Below are 12,450 nucleotides of genomic sequence, written 5' to 3'. Positions count from 1 at the left end.
AGTCTGGGCTTCCCTGCTTAGGCTGCTGCCCCCGCGACCCAACCTCGGATAAGCGGAAGAAGATGGATGGATGGATTTGATAAAAGCCAACACCAAGAATAGACATTTGAAAGGCAATTTAGAATAAATAAAGAATAGTGAACAACAGGCTGAATAAGTGTACGTTATATGAGGCATAAATAACCAACTGAGAACGTGCCTGGTATGTTAACGTAACATATTATGGTAAGAGTCATTCAAATAACTACAACATATAGAACATGCTATACGTTTACCAAACAATCTGTCACTCCTAATCGCTAAATCCCATGAAATCTTATGTGTAGTCTCTTACGTGAATGAGCTAAATAATATTATTTGATATTTTATGCTAATGTGTTAATAATTTCACACATAAGTCGCTCCTGAGTATAAGTCGCAACCCCGGCCGGCCAAACTATGAAAAAAACTGCGACTTATAGTCCGAAAAATACGGTATTTGTAATTTAAAACCTGCTCTATAGGTTTTCCTTTTGATGTTACAATATTTGGAATGTTTTTTGGTAGCCACTTTGAATAAGCCTATTATTATTATCATTATTATTATTATTAAAGGTTACTGGGGCCGATAACCCTTGTAAGTAACCAGCTTTTAACAGTGAATTAGCAGGTTGACTAGCTTATGATTAAAAAAAAATACAAGTGAAAAGTTATGCAGCTCCTTACCACATAAATCAGCAGCTAAATTAGGAGGCTTTCTAACCTGATTTGAAATGGTTCTTTTATCATTTCCATACAAACTAATATGTCGTTACAAATTGTTACAACAAAATTCTGCAATATATATCGCGATATAGATTTTAGGCTACATCGCCCATGTTGTAACACTTAATGGTTGAAACTCGCATAGGGGAAAATCAACGTCAAGGCAGTTTTTTTGTCAGTCTGATTGCTTTTCAATGAATTGCCCAGAACTGTCTTAAACTACGCCACCCGTCCTTTAAGGCCTCGTTCACACTGCAGGTCAGTTCCGATTTTTCTGCCCATATGTGACCTGTGTCTGATTGTTTTCATGCCAGTGTAAAAAATGCGAATTTGTCAAATCCAACCCAGGCCTCTTTCATATGTGGATACAAATCCGATTTGTATGTGATGCAACCAAGGTGTGAACACTCCGGTCGCATTCATCTGACCAAAAAGCGATAAGTGTCATAATTATTGGCAAAAATAGACGGTTACAAAAGAAATAGTTGACAAATGAAAATAATGTTTAGAAAGTCCCATCAATGTTCCACCACTGCCATGCTTGCGATTGCTTGCCCACAAACACGCTCCTCAGGGCAGACATTGAAACAAAATTTCCTGCAAACTGCCAGAGCCAAAATACTTGCACTTTTCCTTTTCAATCTTCTAATGAATAACATGGTTCAGAAAATGTTGACTTTGATTGCACAAAATCCTTGAAATTTCCACAATTGACTGAGACTAGAGATGTCCGATAATGGCTTTTTTGCCGATATCCGATATTCCGATATTGTCCAACTCTTAATTACAGATACCGATATCAACCGATACCGATATATACGGTCGTGGAATTAACACATTATTATGCCTAATTTTGTTGTGATGCCCCGCTGGATGCATTAAACAATGTAACAAGGTTTTCCAAAATAAGAGAACAACTTCAACTCAAGTTATGGAAAAAAGTGCCAACATGGCACTGCCATATTTATTATTTAAGTCACAAAGTGCATTATTTATTTTAACATGCCTCAAAACAGCAGCTTAGAATTTGGGACATGCTCTCCCTGAGAGAGCATTAGGAGGTTGAGGTGGGCGGGGTTGGAGGGGGCGGGGTTTGGGGTAGCGGGGGGGTATATTGTAGCGTCCCGGAAGAGTTAGTGCTGCAAGGGGTTTTGGGTATTTGTGGGGTTCTGGGTATTGTGTTTGTGTTGTATTACGGTGCGGATGTTCTCCCGAAATGTGTTTGTCATTCTTGTTTGGTGTGGGTTCACAGTGTGGCGCATATTTGTAACAGTGTTAAAGTTGTTTATACGGCCACCCTCATTTTGTGACCTGTATGGCTGTTGATCAAGTATGCCTTGCATTCACTTGTGTGTGTGAAAAGCCGTAGATATTATGTGACTGGGCCGGCACGCAAAGGCAGTGCCTTCATGGTTTATTGGGGCTCTGTACTTCTTCCTACGTCTGTGTACACAGCAGCATTTTAAAGAGTCATAAATTTTACTTTATGAAACCGATACCGATAATTTCCGATATTACATTTTGAAGCATTTATCGGCCGATAATATCGGACATCCCTAACTGAGACCTACTAGATTTGAAGCCACGTTTGCTTCCGTAAACACTGTGATGTCTTGTCTGCACGCGGGTCAGTTTGCATTCACATTTTTTTTTGTGACATAAAAAGATTGTATTTGAGAAAAAAACAAAAACAAATTGGACATCCTACCCTGCACTGTGAACATAGCCTATGTCACGGTCTGACATTTTCACCTGCAATGACCTGATTGGCAAGATTCCACCTTGTCCTCCTTGACCACTTACTATACAGGTTTGGTAGCCCCTCACATAAGAATGCACCTGTTGCACAGTGCACTCGAGGTGTGGTTGTAGTATATAGTATGTAGTTTAGAACTGTTCAGTCTTTCCCTCCAACCACACCCTTCCTCTGCAAGAGCCTCACTAAAAAGTCATTTGAGGATACCTTTCATAGAGAACAGGTTTATGCTTTGTACTTGTACTAAACAAACCAAATATCCTCACTTTATAAAACTTATTTACTAGGGGTGTAACGGTACGTGTATTTGTATTGAACCGTTTCGGTTCGGTTCGGAGGTGTACCGAACGAGTTTCCACACGGACATACTAAGTAGCGTACCGCACGTTGTGTAAAGAAAAGGTGCAACACAGGGCTAAAGCAATAACAAATGTTTTTATAGCAGCAGATTTAAGACCATATTGCATTAAAACTAGATTTTGACCAACTTCTATGGTGGAAGAACAATGAGCCCATATATCCTCTTACTGCCAAGTTAGCCAGGCTGGGGGGGGGGAAGAAAAGTTAATCTGAGGCTGAGTTGACTTGAAACTGTTTAGTGTTGCACTTTTTTTATGTAGAAGAAAAGTTTTGTCATTTTATTTAATCTGAGCAACAACTTGAGGCAGTTTAATGTTGATTAACGTGGACCCCGACTTAAACAAGTTGAAAAACTTATTGGGGTGTTACCATTTAGTGGTCAATTGTACGGAATATGTACTGTACTGTGCAATCTACGAATAAAAGTCTCAATCAATAAATCAAAAAAAGCACTTTATATGTAGAAAGGTTTTGTTAAGAAACCATTCTGAGCCTTATCTTATTTAGTTTTTATTTTCTATATGTTGACCACATTAACCCTGGCAATGGACCCTGTGTGTATATGTATGTTATGCCATTGTTTACAAATTTTGTTGTTTTCTTACTGTATCGAAAATGAACCGAAACCGTGACCTCTAAACCGAGGTACGTACCGAACCGAAATTTTTGTTTACCGTTACACCCCTATTATTTACACATAATTTCTGTCTCTATATGGTCACATGTAGTTCATTTTCTACTCTCTGTATCGCGCACGGCTCAGCGATAAGGTAATACGACTAGTATTATACACCAGTTTTTCCTGTTTGAGAATAAATAACTAACACATGCTGCTTGTATTGCCTATTGAAATGGTTTGAACTCAATGAAAGGAACCCAATACAGTACTTAAAGCTTTTTCTGTCAAGTCTATGCAGCTCGTGCTTAATTTTCTTGTTTAAATCTATCTGAAATATTAGTTCGTATGACTGATTTTTACTATACATTTTCTTAAAATGACATACTGTGGTTCCTTCTTTTGAATTTCTTTTTTAACAGTTTCCATTAGGGCAGGGGTCGGCAACCTTTACCACTCAAAGAGCCATTTTGACCCGTTTCACAAATTAAAGAAAACAATGGGAGCCACAAAACTCTTTTGAAATTTAAAATGAAATAACACTGCATACAAAGTTTTTTTTTTGCTTTGTGCTATGTATAAACCAGGGGTCTCAGACACGCGGCCCGCACCTTAATATGAAAATGTAATGTTAGTGCGGCCCGCAAGTTTTATAAGAATGCCGCTTGACAGCATCACACTTGCCAACCCTCCCAATTTTTCCAGGGGACTCCCGAAATTCAGAGCAACTATTCTCTCGAATGTCTGCTGAATTTCACCCAAACAACAACAATAAAGGCGTGCTATGATGGCACTGCCTTTAGCGCCCTCTACAACCTGTACAAACAGCTTGCCAGCCCAGTCACATGTTGTATGTGGCTTCTGCAGACACACATAAGTGACTGCAAGGCATACTTGTTCAACAGCCATACAGGTCACACTGAGGGTGCCCGTTTAAACAACTTTAACACTCTTACTAATATGCGCCACACTGTGAACCCACACCAAACAAGAATGACAAATGAATTTCGGGAGAACATCCGCACCGTAACACAACATAAACTCAACAGAACAAATACCCAGAATCCCATGCAGCCTTAACTGTTCCGGGCTACATTATACACACCCGCTACCACCAAACCCCCCCACCCCAGTGCGTTGGTTGAGGTGGGCGGGGGTGTATAATGTAGCCCAGAAGAGTTAGGGCTGCATGGGATTCTGGGTATTTGCTCTGTTGTGTTTATGTTGTGTTACGGTGCGGATGTTCTCCCAAAATGTGTTTGTCATTCTTGTTTGGTGTGGGTTCACAGTGTGGCACATATTAGTAAGAGTGTTAAAGTTGTTTATATCACAACCCTCAGTGTGACCTGTATGGCTGTTGACCAAGTATGCTTTGCAGTCACTTACGTGTGTAAGCAGAGGCCGCATACTACATGTGACCGGGCCGGCACGCAGATAGCATGGTGTAAAAGCGGACGCGACGACATGTAGTAGAGGACGTTAAAGGCATCACGGCACGCCCTCAATATTGTTGTCCGGGTGAAAATCGGAGAATGTTTGCCCCGGGAGATTTCTGGGAGAGGCACTGAAATCCGGAAACCTCCCGGAAAAATAGGGTGGGTCGACGAGTATGCAGCTGAGCCGCATCAGAGTGATCAAAGAGCCGCATGCGGCTCCGGAGCCGCGGGTTGCCGACCCCTGCATTAGGGCCTTTGTAACCTGTCCCAAATGGTGCTTTTATAGGGATGCTGTTATGATCCGTTGCCCGGATCATGTTTTGTTCAAGTTAGTTTGACTACCTCACTTCTGTTTTCAGCACCCCTGGGTTTGTGTTTTGGTTTCCATGGGTGCTGATTAATTTCACCTGCCTCTGATTAGTGTTTGGGACGCTCACCTGCTCCTGGGCACTGATCAGAGAGCTACATATTCCTTTCTTTCGCCACACACTGTCTGGCTGTCTTATTTGCTTGTCTATTCCTACGAGTCCAGAGCTAAGCTTTGCTTTTTGTTTGCCTGTTTTTATGCCGAGCTTTCACGCTAGCCATTTCCTTAGCTTAGCTTCTCGTGCGATCGGCACGCTAGTCTTTCTGTAGTTTTGCATGTTTCATAGACAATACATCATTGTCTCAGCTGCTCCTTGCCTCCGGAGTTTCCTTCCGCATCTCGGGAGAACGACCCGCGCATAACCATGTGACCACGTCGTTACAGATGCACAATATTTGTTTCCATGTGATCGTGATTGCTGATTTATGCCTTATGCCTTTTTTATGCCATAATGACTGGAAACCAAACCAGAGCGTGTCAGACGACATTGCTTCTGTGAATGAGGTGAACAGAGAAGTCCCAGATCCTTGTGTGGAGCTCAGCGAACTACAAGGATCTGGCGAGAGTCAAGTTAGAATGATGTGGGCATAATGCAAAAGTGAGTTGCTCCTCACAAATGTTTTATCAATTTTACACAAGTCTTGAAAAAATGTTAACTGCTGTCAATAATAGAGCATAAAACAATGAAACACCCTTGACTTGGTGATGTTTAAGTTACTCATGTTGTATTTTTTGAGTGTAGGTTCTTCATCAGTCCTTTGCTACTGCTTAGGTTGTTCTTTTGTTCCTTCCTATTACTGCTTTGCCCAACATGTGGTTGTGGACTAATCGCACACAAGTCATTCATAATTCATGATGAGACAAAGACGGCGCCATGATAAATATTATATATTAAAGCAACAGCAGTATCCTGATCTGGACCACAATGTGGCTGTATTTAGTAGTGGTAGTAGGGATAACATTTAGGGCTGCAACAACTAATCGATTAAATCGATTAAAATCGATTATACAAATAGTTGGCGATTAATTTATTCATCGATTCGTTGGATCTATGCTATGCGCATGCACAGAGGCAATTTATTTATTTATTTTTTATTTTTATTTATTTTTATAAACCTTTATTTATAAACTGCAACATGTACAAACAGCTGAGAAACAATAATCAAAATAAGTATGGTGCCAGTATGCTGTTTTTTTTTTTTCAATAAAATACTGGAAAGGATAGAAATGTAGTTTGTCTCTTTTATCCAATTATTAATCGATCAATCGAAGTAATAATCAACAGATTAATCGATTATCAAATTAATCGTTAGTTGCAGCCCTAATAACATTAGTTAATTTTTTTTGGTTGTTGATTCAACATTTTGATCAGGCACGGTTTCAGAATTTTTTCTCTCCCAGCGGCTTCACGGAAGTGTGTGTGTGTGTGTGTGTGTGTTTGTGTGTGTGTGTGTGTGTGTGTGTGTGTGTGTGTGTGTGTGTGTGTGGGAGGGGGGGTCTAAAAAAATAATAGATTTTCATGACTTCAGTTCTCATTTTTTTCAATAAAATCAGTTATTATACACAGCGCAAATATGTTTGATATAAAAGTAGTTTTGACTAAATGTCCGTCTTTCCATTTGTTTGCCAAATTATATTCAACAAAATAGTTACCGTATTTTTCGGACTATAAGTCGCTCCAGAGTATAACTCGCACCAGCCGAAAATGCATAACAAAGAAGGAAAAAAACATATATAAGTCGCACTGGAGTATAAGTCGCATTTTTTGGGGAAATTTATTTGATAAAACCCAACACCAAGAATAGACATTTGAAAGGCAATTTAAAATAAATAAAGAATAGTGAACAACAGGCTGAATAAGTGTACGTTGTATGAGGCATAAATAACCAACTGAGAACGTGCCTGGTATGTTAACGTAACATTTATGGTAAGAGTCATTCAAATAACTATAACATATAGAACATGCAATATGTTTACCAAACAATCTGTCACTACTAATCACTAAATCCCATGAAATCTTATACGTCTAGTCCAGTGGTACTTAACCTGGGTTCGATCGAACCCTAGGGGTTCGGTGAGTCGGCCTCAGGGGTTCGGCAGGACCTCCGCAGCAGCGGTCAAGACACACCAGACTCATGAATTGATTAACGTGGACCCCAACTTAATTAAACAAGTTGAAAAACTTATTCGGGTGTTAACATTTAGTGGTCTGTGCAATCTACTAATACAAGTTTAATTCAATCAATCAATCGTGTAAATAAAAACTTCTCCCTATCGGTGTATCTGTACCGTAAAGTTAACTTTTGAATGACAATAAAAAGGAAGTCTAAGTATTATGGATACCCCCAAACAATGTTACCTCTAATTTTCCATCTGATTTGCAAGTGTGTAATTTGTTGTGAGTTCATGCATTGTGTTGGTTTTGTTCTTTGAACAAGGTGATGTTCATGCACGGTTCATTTTGTGCAGTAGTAAAAAAAAAACATATAACTTTGTCTTGAATTTGAACAAAAATAAATAAAACATTATATTTTTCACTAAAGAAGGGTTCGGTGAATGTGCATAAGAAACTGGTGGGGTTCGGTACCTCCAACAAGGTTAAGAACCACTGGTCTAGTCTCTTACATGAATGAGCTAAATAATATTATTTGATATTTTACGGTAATGTGTTAATAATTTCACACATAAGTCGCTCCTGAGTATAAGTTGCACCCAAACTATGAAAAAAACTGCGATTTATAGTCCGAAAAATACGGTAAGCCTAACGCTACTCATGCACCTGCTAATAACCAGACAGTGCATCTAAAATGCAACAGCAAGTGTCTATCATATGCAAAATTAATTTAAACAGACAACTGTGCATTTACAACATTGTTTTGGATCACAACATTATAACTTAAGAAATTATTAATAGTGAAAGTGCAGCCACATTGCCGCAACTAGAAGTGATTTATAAATGATCGCTTTGGAGGGGCGGGCCAAAAAAGTTTGCATTCCCCCGGTGATTGGGCAGCCATCAAATGGAGCTGGACATTTGATAGACATTTGGAAAGATGGACCCGGGTTGCAAGATGGGCTGCAGAAAGATGGACTTAGCCCAGTGATAGGTTTAGAAAAGATGGACTTGTGGAGATGATTGGCTTCCGCGAAGCTGTCCAATTTTGTCTTATTAATGTGGCTCCATTTCTACCATATATGGATAATCCACTGACGTCACCAGTGGGTTAGATTGTTTTATAAATATATCTGCAACGCAATGTATGCAGATCCCAAATACAAAACAACAGGTACCAATAGGTAAGAAAAGTTGGATTTGCATAATAGGGCTTGAAAGTGTGACGTGGAAACTTAATGCATCATGGGTCTTACTGCGTTGGAATGGCATTTTTACATTTACATTGGGTTGAATGCAACACTCGGTCCCAAAGTTGGTTTTCGTGGTGTGCCATACGGATGATAGTGTTTTTTTATTTTTTTTTATTGTATTTATATATACATTTTACACTGCAATATGTAGTTGTTAGGGCTGTGAATATTTGCGCACCACACAATTCGATTTGATTCCTGGGGCTAACGACTCGATTCATAATCGATTCTCAATGTAAAACAATTCTTGATTGGTAATCAATACTTTTTTTTAATAACATTGGGTGCCAACTCTATGATTAACTACATCCCTCCATAAAATAACAGATCTGATTAATTTATATTTATACTTAAATGTAGAATATTTGTATAATATATTTATATCATTCATATATTATATATTATATATATAATATATATTATTTTATTTATTATTATTATTGTCTATTGTGAGCGAACTGTGGTGCTGAATTTCCCCCAGGGATCAATAAAGTACTTTCTATTCTATTCTATTCTATTCTATATATTACTTGTTTAATAAAATTCTACCCAAACATTTAATAAAGTCAAATAAAAATAAGACAACAAGAGAAGTATCCCACAAGTAAATCTGTACAACAGATATGGGCATCTACATAAAAAATGTGATTTGCCTGAAAGGCTGGACAAGACAGATTAAAAAAAATAAAATTAAATCGATTTTTGATTTAAAAAAAAAAAAAAAAAAAAAAAAATCAATTAATAAATGTTACAAGTAAAAATCACAATTCATTAGAAAAAAATTTTTTACACCCCTAGTATTTATTACCGTATTTTTCGGACTATAAGTCGCAGTTTTTTTCATAGTTTGGCCGGGGGTGCGACTTATACTCAGGAGCGACTTATGTGTGAAATTATTAACACATTACCGTAAAATATCAAATAATATTATTTAGCTCATTCACGTAAGAGACTAGACGTATAAGATTTCATGGGATTTCGATTGTTTGGTAAACGTATAGCATGTTCTATATGTTATAGTTATTTGAATGACTCTTACCATAATATGTTACGTTAACATACCAGGCACGTTCTCAGTTGGTTATTTATGCCTCATATAACGTACACTTATTCAGCCTGTTGTTCACTATTCTTTATTTATTTTAAATTGCCTTTCAAATGTCTATTCTTGGTGTTTGGTTTTATCAAATAAATTTCCCCCAAAAATGCGATTTATACTCCAGTGCGATTTATATATGTTTTTTCCCTTCTTTATTATGCATTTTCGGCCGGTGCGACTTATACTCCGGAGCGACTTATACTCCGAAAAATACGGTACTACTTTTTGTTTATCATTACGTTTTACTTCTGTTACTGTATGTAAAAACCTGCACTGCTGCAACGTAATCCATCCATCCATCTATCCATTTTCTACCACTTGTCCCTTTCGGGATCGCAGGGGTGCTGGAGGCTATCCCAGCTGCACTGGGATCCTATCCAATTTTTACATCCAAACAAACCCATTTCTGGCTGCAATTTTCAAATAAAAAGACGAAGGGTACTGAGCAGTAGTCGGCATGTGTGGACTTAATGCCTTTTAAAACAGGGGTGTGAAACTCAAATACAGAGTGGGCCAAAATATAAAACTGAACAAAGCCGCGGGCCAAGGATGAACAAATTAACTTTTTAATAGGGACCCAAACAAGTTTTGCATTGAATATTGAACAAGCAAGGCTTATATAACTTTATAGTGACATGCAAAATCGAGTTTCAAATAATAATAATAATAATAATTCAAAAATATCAATGGCATATCAAATAAAATGTAAATAAAAATTGAATGCCTCTTTTCTATTTGCAGCCTTCTGAGGTAAATATCAAAATAAACTTTTTCCACATTTTGAAAATAAAATGACAATAATGAATGAATCAAACATTCAAGCCTTGAAGTAGCAAGAGAAAGTGCATGAATAAAACGTGAATTATTGCTCAGTTTGCTACACTGATTTGCCTTAACACTGAATATGGAACAAGCAACGCTTATATAACTTAATAGTGCAAAATCAACTTTCAAAAAACAAATGAAAAAACACCAATGGTATATTAAATCAAATTTAAATAAAAAATTGAATGCCTCTTTTCTATTTGCAGCCTTCTGAGGTACATATCAACATTAACTTTTTCCACAGGCTAATACATTCTAAATTAAAACAACAATAAATAAATCAACCATGCAGGCCTTTTTACTGCTCAGTTTGCAAAACACTGATCTAATCTGATGTGCCTAAGCCAGATACCTGGCATCTTTTCTGGGATGCTAGTTTATTAATGTCGGGGCTCAGGTAGGCGGGGTTGGGGGGACGGGGTTTGGTGGTAGCGGGGGGTGTATATTGTAGCGTCCCGGAAGAGTTAGTGCTGCAAGGGGTTCTGGGTATTTGTTCTGTTGTGTTTATGTTGTGTTACGGTGCGGATGTTCTCCCGAAATGTGTTTGGTGTGGTTTCACAGTGTGGCGCATATTTGTAACCGTGTTAAAGTTGTTTATGCGGCCACCCTCAGTGTGACCTGTATAGATAGATAGTACTTTATTGATTCCTTCAGGAGAGTTTGGCTGTTGATCAAGTATGCATTGCATTGACTTATGTGTGTGTAGAAGCTGCATATATCATGTGACAGGTTTGTATGGAGGAAAAGCAGACGTGACGACAGGTTGTAGAGGACGCTAAAGCCAGTGCCTTTAAGGCACGCCCCCAATATTGTTGTCCGGGTAGAAATCGGGAGAAAGTCGGGAGAATGGTTGCCCCGGGAGACTTTCGAGAGGGGCACTGAAAATCGGGAGGGTTGGCAAGTATGAGTATTAGCGGTGAATGCGGTGTTACAGCGGCACCGCCACTGTATAATACCGACGGGCCAGCTCTAATGTTAATTTGATATTGCCAGAGTTTGACACCCATGCTCTAAATGCATGCTTCCTTTTGTCTTTATTTTGACTTGGTGGTTCAGTTGTAAATATTTGCGTTCTATTGTAAAAAAAAAGGTATGAAATGTAACTGTAGAGGTGCAAGTGTAATACAGTCAACTACAGTGTGCCTGTGCATGTGTTTGTGTGTTTTGTTGTTTGTCACACCACTTTAAAGCTGTAAAGCTTGACTTACTGTGAATGTCTTGAGAAATCAAAAAATGTAGTTCCAACTTTACTAAAACACTTAGCACTAAATATCTTAACAGTACATAAATATTGCACTACTGTATGAGGTACTCTGTTCGTTTGTGCATGTTTATAACTAGGAAATGGTGTGATGATGCACTTAATTTCGGTTTGAAGATCTATTCATTCAATGAGAACTTTTACACTTTTCACATTTTGCTTAACTATTTGAACATACTAAGCTGTTACAATGACACTGGTAAAACTCAAAGTTAAATGAGTTACAATCTCCATTTTGTTTGTGTGTGTCCATAATAGCAATGGCAGAGGCTCATCAGGCTGTGGCGTTCCAGTTCACGATAACACCGGAAGGCATCGACCTGCGTCTTTCCTATCAGGCCCTCAACCAGATCTACCTGTCAGGAGTGCGATCATGGAAAAAGCGTGTCAGCCGCTTAAAGGTGAGCAACAGCAAGCCTGCTTATAATTACAGGCGGTCCTCTGTCTATGTACGATTTCCGCTCCTACGACGACGATGTGAATTGGAAATTATGCCTAAATTATTGCGAAATGAACCGCTAAATCACTTACGGTTTTTTTGATTGATTGAAACTTTTATTAGTAGATTGCACAGTACAGTACACATTCCGTACAATTGACAACTAAATGGTAACACCCGA

General features: G+C 38.4%; 1 protein-coding gene across 1 annotated transcript in view; it reads left to right on the top strand.

Annotated features, from left to right (window-relative positions):
- cpt1a2b (carnitine palmitoyltransferase 1A2b) overlaps positions 1 to 12,450 on the top strand; it is a 134,310-nt gene that overhangs the window by 22,478 nt on the left and 99,382 nt on the right. Inside the window, exon 2 of the mRNA XM_072915711.1 lies at positions 12,089 to 12,231. Coding sequence (XP_072771812.1) covers positions 12,091 to 12,231 — 141 coding nt within the window. The 5' untranslated portion in view covers positions 12,089 to 12,090. The remainder of the gene's footprint in view (positions 1 to 12,088; positions 12,232 to 12,450) is intronic.

The sequence above is a fragment of the Nerophis lumbriciformis genome, linkage group LG22 (assembly GCF_033978685.3).
Source record: "Nerophis lumbriciformis linkage group LG22, RoL_Nlum_v2.1, whole genome shotgun sequence".
NCBI classification, from domain to species: domain Eukaryota; kingdom Metazoa; phylum Chordata; class Actinopteri; order Syngnathiformes; family Syngnathidae; genus Nerophis; species Nerophis lumbriciformis.
Note: the sequence above shows the minus strand (reverse complement) of the source record. Positions and strands in the feature narration are given on the sequence as shown.